Source organism: Olea europaea, chromosome 3 (assembly GCF_002742605.1).
Source record: "Olea europaea var. sylvestris chromosome 3, O_europaea_v1, whole genome shotgun sequence".
Taxonomy (NCBI): domain Eukaryota; kingdom Viridiplantae; phylum Streptophyta; class Magnoliopsida; order Lamiales; family Oleaceae; genus Olea; species Olea europaea.
Genome location: NC_036239.1, coordinates 19,715,975 through 19,726,504, shown reverse-complemented (window position 1 = coordinate 19,726,504; position 10,530 = coordinate 19,715,975). Strand labels below are relative to the sequence as shown.

Genomic DNA, 10,530 nt, shown 5'->3' with positions numbered 1-10,530 from the left:
CAGTGACACACAGCAACTTAAATTCCTAGAATGCTAATCACCCCAAGATGGGTTGAAAAAAAAATCATTGAACTGTACAAGAATCTCACTCTCTCTGCATTTCTTGCATCGCAACACTAATTGGGAAACCCAATCTTCCCAGCTAGACGGACTTTTATAGGCAACCACCAAATTTCTTTGCAGGACTTGGGATCCATGAAAACTTATTAACCAATAAGCCTCGTCTAGTGGAGAAAATCTTCCATGGGGGTGACGACGACCATCAGAGGAAGTATCCTCCTTCCGACTGGCAAGATTAGTGTTACCACGACCTAGGCTGTGTCCTCTTCATGGCAGTGCGACTGCCCTATCATGGTACGCCACCTCGTTGGGTGGCCCACATACCTCGGGGCGCCTCCTCGTCGGGTGGCCCACCACACACCGGAAGATTTTCTCCGCCTAGTGAAACCGTTTTCATTGAAGTTAACTGAGTGCTTCTTTCTACAAGGAAAGTCTGACTTGGATTCTTGAATAATCCACGTCAACTCCCAAAAAGATCCCCATCCAAAACTTCCATTTTCTTCCTTCATGAGCTGTCTTGGCAGAGCTCTGAAATATTAGTTTTAATTTTTAGCCCATGACCATATACACAGAGACAGAGGAATGGCAAGATATTATGAAAACCATTATGATATATATACCTCATCAATAAACAATCTAAAATAAATAAACAACACTAAGGCGGCAAAGGCGCAATGTCTCGATCCAAAGCCAGTTAATTTTCAGCAAACTGCTTAAAAACAAAACGTCAGGACTGAGCATCATCTGCATCAGAGCCACCACCGGAGGAACTCCCAGTATCAGAATCTGTAAAGAGAAAGCTCAAACTAGTGAGCAGTCCATGAACAATATCTTTTGATACCGGAATTCCAAGAAAGAAATCATCAACACAATGTAGAAACGCAAGAATCAGTACCACTGGAAGACGAGGAACCACTACTAGAGCTGCTGGAGCTACTAGAGGCATTGCCATGATCATGACCGCCTCCCCCGCCTCCATCATCCTTCTCAATCTCCACCGGGGGGAAGTTTGTAGCAGGCATATCATCGTCAATGTCAACATCCTCATCCTCATTCCTTTTAGGCTTATCTTCCAAATCATTCGCCTCGCCCATCTCACTCTAAAATATATAAACAGCACGTTAGTCAACTTCAACAGTTCCCAAATGCAAATCAGGAAAGAAAATAAAAGGAACACCTCCAGGTCATTAAAATGCAAAATCAAATATGAATCAAGTATTACCATATCAGCCTCAGCAATGGGAGAAGTTGGAGCAGCAGGTAAATTGTTGTTGATCATCAAAGCTTGCCGCTTTGTCTTGCTCACCATCTTTTTCCAGTTAGTCACAAACCGATCAAGTTCCCAAAGAGTCTCAGTATCAAGGACCTCAATGTCAAGCTCAATTTCATCTCCATCTTGCGCCAAATGTTCATTCCTCTTCCTAATAATCTGAACCAATTGTGGCATTTTTTCCTGAGGCAAACTCTGCAACCCAAGCCCAAGCTTATGCTTTTCTTCCATACTCATATCCCTCTTATTTGGATCCTTCGCCCTGGGCTTCGGCTGCTTCACTGTTGACCCTCTTACAACTTTATGTTCCCTTACTGGCGGGGGAGCTCTTACAGGAGAAGGGGTTTCCTCCAGCATTGGCTGATCCATTGGCAGAGGAGAATGATACGAAGGCGTGGAAGAACTCGAATGTGCATGCATTGGTGCTTTCTCAGATTTCTTTGCCATTTGTGGAACCGGGACCGGACTTACCCCTGGTTTACTTCTCTTTTCCATTCCCAGTCCGGGTAAAGCAATAATCTGATTATTATTATCCCATGAACTGCCCAGCAGTTCTTCATTAACTGAATGTTGAACTTCATCATTAACCCGGAATGCTTGAAACTCTCTTTCTCTACTTTGCATATTATAACAATCAATCTTTTCTTGAATTGGCCTAAATAATTCCTCAAATCGCGCTAATAGCTGCTCTGCCATACTGTGCACCTGATCAGTCTTTGGATTATATAAAAGAGCATTATTAAAAGTCAGTCTCACATCTGCAGCAAACTCAACCGGCGAAGGATATAAATCCTTGGCAAGAATTGATTTTACCGTCCCAAGATCCATAGGCTGCTTAACAATCTGATGATAATCAAGAAGCCCCAAGGCCGCTGCATCAACAGGTTTATTGAAAATCCACCCATTCTTGTGTTTCATTAATTTAGTCAAAATCTGCTTGCATTGTTTCAACATATCCTGGTAATTAATCAGGGCATCCAAACCAAAATTTCCACTGTCTAATCCACCGGACTGCCTCTTAGGGTCCTTATTAGATACGAACGAAGCTACAGACCGCTTGTTTCCCTGCAATTTCTTTGATTTCCCACGAGATCTTGGATGATTGTTGATGTTGAATTGACCCGAATCTATTTGGGCCCGGAACTCTCGGATCTGTTCAAGCTCTGCTACCAAGCGTCTGCGGAGCTTGAGGAGCTCGGATTTGGTGTAAGATGAGACACTGTATGTCAAATATTCACCATGGTTGAATCCGCTACGGCTTGTCGAAGTCTGGTTGAAGGAGCACGCATCGTCGGAGGCAGTCTGTGTGACTACAGGAGAACCGTCATTATAACGTCCGGCCGCGCCTTCGTTGGTGGCAACATGGTGAAATTGCTTTTGCTTTTGCTTTTTCTTCGGGTTAGAATTAGGGTTAGGGTTTGTATTTAGGCGAGAACTGGAGCTCGGAGTCTTCTTCCCCATGTGGACCCAGCTAGATTCGTTCTGACTAGCAAACAAAGCTGACGCCATAATTGCAACGGCGCAGCTCAGCTATGGAAAATCTCGGATAAAATCTATCCAAAAACATGTATAATCTTATTCGATTGGAAAGAAAATGCCTCAAAAGCCACGCGCTCACCGGAATCTTCAAACTTCAAAAACTCCGATCGACTGACACCGGCCTTTATACGTGGAAAAATGGGGTACGAAAAAACGGGTTTATGCATCGATTGTATTTTGGGGATTGAGCGAAGATTGGGAGTGGGATCGCAGGCTTCTTAAAGGCGGTGAGAACTGCCCAGAAAAATTTCGGGCAGTCTTTTGACCGTTGATTTCTGGGGGTATATGATCGATGGGTGGAGATTTAGTTGTTTGCAGGCTGACCGAGACTGCTCACATCGACGGTTAAGATGGGACACACAGTACGCGTGACATAATCTGAAGCGTCAGATTATGCGTTGCGTTTAGGTTTGGAGTGAATTTGGATCGCAGTATCGCACACTCGCATGTGTGGCGAGTTTTAGGGTTTCATTCAACTTCGGGCCCCACGTAGTAGCTGACGTTGCTGGTAAAGTTATATAAAGAAAATTCATGACGTGCCAGTTAGATTCTTTCAAACGGAGTTGGAAATTGGAATTACGTTCTTGACCTCATTATTTATGACAATTATTAAACTTTAAAAATTTTAATTGCAGGACTTAACTTTGTTATAATATTCATAATTGCTAAAATAATTCAAATTTTTTGTTAACCTTCAATCATCTGACTATTTAAAAATTATTTAACACAGTCATTCAATCATTTTTTGCTATAACTTAATCTGTCATGCAACCTGTCAAAAAATCTTGGCAACATTAGGCCCCTGTTTGGCCCCCATTTATTGATAATGAAAATGGGTGGAATAATATTTTTTTTAAAAATGAGTGGTTGAAAAAGAGGGAAAAAATTTCGATTTAAGTGTAATATTATTTTATAGAAGATTGTATGGTTGAAAATAGGAGAGTGAAAAATAAAATGTAATTTAATGGAGCCAAATGAGACTAGTCTAAATCAGTTAAAGATCACTTTAATGTAATAGGGGCTACTCTTAATTAAATATTGATATCACTATAACGTTTATTATATCTTAATGATTGATACAACATACATTAATAAATGAAAAAGTCAGTAGAAATAATTGGAAAGTACACCCATAACTACGATTTAAATTAATATTTAAATTTTATATTTCATCATTTTTAATTCCAAAATTACTAATATATAGAGTAAAATTGATAGCCAATAAATATATTCTCTTCTATCACTAATCAAAGGAAAAACTATAATCAATCCACTGAACTTGATATATCACACATTACATGTACCCCCACCCCAAATCACGTCCAAAAATCACCCTCTTCATTGCAATGGAGAACCAAACTTTATAGAAGCAACCCTTTTTTTCTACCTTTTTCATGTTGAAGAGAACCAAACGGGTAAAATATTATTCTGCACAATAGACTAAAGAAATAACCTTCAAGAGCACTTAATCTAACCTTCAAAATGCAACCATAATTGCAGTTTCGAGCTTCATGAAAATGGTAAACCCTATGAAAGTAGGAACCCCAATAGAAAGCCAAAAGGACCTCCAATGCTGCATCGCCATAAACCACGTCAATTAAGTAAATCCAAGAAACTCCAACTCCAATTGTCCCCCACTTCAATTTCAAAATTAATGTATCTTGAAGAGACCTGAAGTTGATGGAGAGAAAACATCCCTGAATCGATCCTAACTGGGGATTCATGAAGCATCTTTTGCATATGGAAGGTCGAAGGCTTCAGCAAGAAATTGAATCATGTTTATGACCTCTGTTGTGCCATCCAAATATAACTTTGCTTTACTCGATTTCGGCCCAACAGTGCAGGCAGACATAGAAGTATTGAAAGAAAGAACACTACTATTTTATTACATCTATGATCTTTTCAAACATATCTTCGTTGAATCGATTGCCGCACTGAATTAAGATATCTGCATGATTTCAATTTACACGTCATGATCTAAAATCTAGTGAGGAAGTTTATAAATCCTAATTACGTGTGGTTGATGAATATTAAGTCAAATACAAGAAACAAAAAATGAATTAGATCTGAAATTTTCACCAAATCATTTACGCTATCCGTGAAATGAAATCCAACGACGCTAATTATATAACAAAATTAAGTATAGCTCTCGAATATAAATAATATAATGTAAATAAACAATGAATAAGATCAAAAATTTCACCGAAATATCTATTTCACCAACTGCAAAAATCTTTCTAGAACTTATTGTACGTCGATTGAATGTTCATATCCCCATATTTGACTTTACCACACCACACAAGCTCAGTTTTGAATTTGAATCCACACATTTTCATCAATTTCAATTAATTCCTCCTTTCCCAATCTCGTTCAACATTTTCAGTTGATGTGAATTTAAGGAAAGTTTCTATCTCAGTACTTTTGATATTTTTATTCAGTTATGTAGCATTTTTTGTATTTAATTTAACATAATAGTAAAATATGAAATTTTTTTTATATATCTAAGCAGGGCCGTACCTTTGCTTCGCGGGGCCTGAGGCGAATTTCGGAATTTGGGCCCTAGGCCCTAAGTCGTAGCAAACAATCCCTTTTTAAAAAAAATAAAATAAAATATTAGAAGTTTACGGAATTAAATTTATTACCTTAAATCAATAATAAAACAACAAATAAATTTTTCGGTGTTCCTTTCTTCTTTTCTTATTAAAGTATTTATTCGTTTCTTTTAAACACATGGATATAGTGGGTTTAAAAAAAAAAATAGGGGGAAAAAAGAAAAAAATGCCACCCCCCCCCCCCCAAATTCTGGGCCTAAGGCGGAGGCCTCTTGGGCTTCCCATCAAGTCCGACTCTGTATCTAAGGTATATATGAATTTTTCCCTAGAAATAATATGTCATATACACTAATGAAATGAAACCTCGTCTTACTTTGGTCGAGGTAGTTCCAAGAACTCACTCCCAATTTTGAGTTTTACTTTTTGGGCATTAAAATTGGAGGAAATGGATTCTGATTATTTTATCTAAAAATCAAATTTTAGTAAATTTTAATTGAAATTGATGAAAATTATTATTGAAAAATTGGTGAGTGAATCACAAGAAATATGAAATTAAAAATGAATTAAAGATAAAAGGTCAAACGAGTTCTAAATACACGACATAGAGATCGCATTATGATATCAGACAATATAAATTCTATAAACTGTAATAGTGTTACACTAAATAAATTAAAAAGGAGTCATTTCTCGAATCTCGATTATAACCATATATTCATAATAATTAGAAAGTTAAAAATAAACAAAGATACAAAAGTCTACTATTTAAAAAATAATTTTAGTTAATACATACTATCTTCTATTTTATCAAGAATAAATTGTAATGTGTATGTCACGTAATACGACTATCAGTAGTATCGACATGAACAGCATTACTCTTTTATCAAATAAACAAAATAAGCAATATTCTATTCTAAAAGTAGTTAGTAGTATTAAGGATAAGGATAATAAAGGATTTATGCGCGCGCACACATATATACCATCGATTCATATATTGGTGGCATCACGTTCCAAATGGATTTTTTTTATTTATATATAAAAAAAAGGGAAGGAACAGTTGTCCAGAAGGTTCCATAGAAAAAGGAGTAATTCTGATTGTACATAATTCATTTTACAGAATCAAATCAGATCTCTCACACAAGGTCAGTCCCACTACGGAGCCCAATATAATAAAAAAATGATAAAAAAAAATTCCAACCCCACATAATGAGAGACTTTTGTAGGAAGTCTGTGAACTGGGGGTCTGTACCCCCAGCTTAGCTCTAGAAAAAGAGGCATGTGAAAGTGCACGCATTAAATTCACTTCTTCTTTCCAGTTGGAAATGGTCGGGTCAATCCATAATTGAATGGGTTGTAACTGAATTTTCCGAAGATTTCGGATTAGAAACTGACTGACGAAGTCCTCAAATCCAGCTCGATTTGCCGCCGGTGAGATTTCTCCTCCATTCATAGGTCTCCAAGTAATAAGCAGTTGATTAAAAGATTTAATGACATGCCTTTCTTCTCACAATCCGATCACATTTTCTGTTCATCCTTTGCGATTTTCATATTCTTTGTTAAAATTCAACAATTTTTCCAAATCCAGAAGTCCGGCCAAGCTTAAATCGAGAGTTTTGGTATTTGATCGGAAATGAAGTCGTCAGTGGAGCTATCTGATTTGATCGCAAAAAACCTGACCCAGTTTTTGAGAAGATTGCTTGGATTTTCTTTTGGTCTTAACAACTGGATTTGATGTTAAACGGATTAATGTTGCTAGTTGGCGAATCTGACGCATGTCTAGTAGGTTCATAGTTAACGATTGCATTAATTAATTATTTTATATGACAACTTGTTACTTGAAATATTAATTTGTTATCTGATGTAACAAAATTATATAGATTAATGTATCAAATAACATAATGTCACGTAGAATAACTGTAGTAGTCATTGATCACGAATAGCGTTATTTGACTAATACTGATGATGAATCTAATGATATTTACCCCCCGTTTGTAGCAAATTTTCACTCCAAAAAATTCAAATTTTGACTGTTATTTCATCATTTCAGTCGTCATTTTTTACTTCAAACGATTTTTGACAAGCATTTGCCGCAATAGGTCGTGTGAACCAAAACCCTATAAATAGACAGGTTTTTCCCTCACATGTAGAACCTATTTTTTTCTCTAACGGTTAAAAAATCGATTCTCATAATCACTACTAAACATGGCATAAAATTAACTTAAGCTCGCTTTCACATTTTTATGGCTCAAGAGTGTTCTAATTTCGTGCAATTCACACGAGTCAAACATTCTTTTCTTCGACGACTACATAGATGAGTTTGAAAATTTAACTCACTCAGACCCTGTTTGGAAGTGATTTTTCACTATAAAAAATTGATTTTTTGATCATTATCTCATTATTTTAATCGTAATTTTTGACTTATTCTTTCACAGGTGACCCCCACTTTTTTCTTAACGGTCAAAAAATCAATTCTCAAAATCACTTCCGAACATGCCATCAATAATTGTAGATTTATGAAAATGTTGGAAACTTTTGTGGCTATTTTTCATTTTTGTGTTGGTCAAGTTGAAACCTGAACACGTCAAACTCCAAACTCAGCCAATTTTAAATAAAAATTCATTTTTATATCCAATTTTTTTTCACAAATAAATTTAGTAATTTACTACCAATTGAGAACCGTTTAGTCTTGCCAATTACATATTTAATACAAAGAGTCCCTATAATACGGTACACGGTAGGTGGATATTCGAAAAGTAAAACGTTAGGTAGTCTATTCTAGGTATAGAAAGACTTGTAGATTATATATAAATATTTTGATATAGGTTATTGACTATTTATGACTGTATTATCAACTTTATTAAAACCAAAAATGATTTTTTATTCTCCATCCACCAAATGCATTACAATATTTAAATTTCGCATATACTGCGGTCTTAAACAAGCACAAGATTATAATATAAGATTATATTAAGTGGTATCAAATGAGAAATACCCACAATTATTTATCGGTAAAATTCATATATAACCATCAATAATATAACATTTCATAAAATACTATTTTCATTTTTAAATCAATTATATATATATATATATATATATATTTTTCGATAAATAATTGTGGATATTTTCTTCATTTGATACCACTTAATATAATCTTATATTATAATCTGGTGCTTGTTTAAGACCGCAATATATGCGAAATTTAAATATTGTAATGCATTTGGTAGATGGAGAATAAAAAATCATTTTTGGTTTTAATAAAGTTGATAATACAGTCATAAATAGTCAATAACCTATATCAAAATATTTATATATAATCTACAAGTCTTTCTATACCTAGAATAGACTACCTAACGTTTTACTTTTCGAATATCCACCTACCGTGTACCGTATTATAGGGACTCTTTGTATTAAATATGTAATTGGCAAGACTAAACGGTTCTCAAGGAATGGTAAAAAAAAAAAAAAAAAAGTTTCTTCTGAAAAAGAAATCTGAAAGCATCATTTACGGTCAAATTTCGTGTGGGACCTTCAATAATTCATCATCTATAATGTAAATTGCACTCCATATTGATTTGTGTGATATGCCTTGATATTGAATTAAAGCATCATATTTCAGAGAATGGAACGGCACATCATTTTCGGTACGAATGATGTATCCCAATATTGAATTGAGTCATCATATTTCAGAAATTGGAACGTCATTCATTTTCAGTACAGATTTTTATAACATATGAAATAGATTTTAAAAGTTTATTCATTGCTCATGTGAGAATTTTATTCGACGTAAGTTTTCATTTTTAATATTTAGAACTAAAATTAGGTTAGCAAATAAATATTGGTCACGAGTAAATGAGAACATCTCACTTACCTTCTCATCATCCTCCGTGAAAAACAAGTTTTTGATAAAAACGACACTAGTATCTGTATAAGATATATATATATATATATATATATAATTGATTTAAAAAAGAAAATAGTATTTTATGAAATGTTTTATTATTGATGGGTATATATGATTTTTTTTTATAAATAACGCCTGCCCAGTACCGGAAGGTCAAGAAAGTTGGTGACCTGATGACAGGGAAGCTGGCGACCAAAGCCCTGGTTAACGGCTGCCGTAACTATAACGGTCTTAAAGTAGCGAAATTTCTTGTCGGGTAAGTTTCGACCCGTAACGATCTGAGCACTGTCTCGGAATATATATATATTCCCGAATTAACTATTCTTCACATTTCCAAAAATATTCACATGTAACTGAAATTCAAATCTGCTGGAATAACGGTTGTCATTAATTTTGAGTGCAAAAGGAATGGAAAAAATAAAAATAAAATAAAGGATTCTTGTGAACCAGAAATCTGAAAACATCATTTACGGTCAAATTTCGTGTGGGACCTTCAATAATTCATCATCTATAATGTAAATTGCACTCCATATTGATTTGTGTGATATGCCTTGATATTGAATTAAACCATCATATTTCAGAGAATGGAACGGCACATCATTTTCGGTACGAATGATGTATCCCAATATTGAATTGAGTCATCATATTTCAGAAATTGGAACGTCATTCATTTTCAGTACAGATTTTTATAACATATGAAATAGATTTTAAAAGTTTATTCATTGCTCATGTGAGAATTTTATTCGACGTAAGTTTTCATTTTTAATATTTAGAACTAAAATTAGGTTAGCAAATAAATATTGGTCACGAGTAAATGAGAACATCTCACTTACCTTCTCATCATCCTCCGTGAAAAACAAGTTTTTGATAAAAACGACACTAGTATCTGTATAAGTGAAATTCTAAAATTTATCTTTTTCTTTAATCTAATAACCGAAAATCGAAAGGTGATAAATGGGGAACGCTCAGTAGAAAACAAATATTTGATATAATATTTGACACAGCATTCCTTGGGGTTTTATTTGCCTTCAAATAAAATGGCTGTCAGGTTATTTTACATATAATTGTTATATTGTTAACATAACTCGTGTTTGTGTATAAGCTTGTACAATTTTGTGGTTTGTATATTTGCATGTGTGTTTACTCAAGTAATTTCTCACATAGTGATATAATTTGACTTCTGGATATGTACACAGGTTCCATAGAGA

General features: G+C 34.8%; 1 protein-coding gene across 1 annotated transcript; it reads right to left on the bottom strand.

Annotated features, from left to right (window-relative positions):
• Nucleotides 1-737: 737 nt before the first annotated feature.
• LOC111388977 (transcription factor GTE7-like) lies at nucleotides 738-3,060 on the bottom strand. The gene is made up of 3 exons (XM_023013814.1): nucleotides 1,283-3,060; nucleotides 956-1,160; nucleotides 738-846 (listed from the first exon to the last, which is right to left on the bottom strand). Exons 1-3 carry the CDS (start codon nucleotides 2,837-2,839, stop codon nucleotides 788-790), a joined length of 1,821 nt encoding a protein of 606 aa, XP_022869582.1. The 5' UTR covers nucleotides 2,840-3,060; the 3' UTR covers nucleotides 738-787.
• Nucleotides 3,061-10,530: the final 7,470 nt, after the last annotated feature.

Coding starts and splice junctions, on each gene's coding strand:
- LOC111388977 (XM_023013814.1), bottom strand. CDS start 2,839: ATGGCGTCAGCTTTGTTTGCTAGTCAGAACGAATCTAGCTGGGTCCAC. Junction 1,161..1,282: donor CCATTGCTGAGGCTGATATG/GTAATACTTGAT, acceptor TATATATTTTAG/AGTGAGATGGGCGAGGCGAA. Junction 847..955: donor TGGTTCCTCGTCTTCCAGTG/GTACTGATTCTT, acceptor TTCTCTTTACAG/ATTCTGATACTGGGAGTTCC.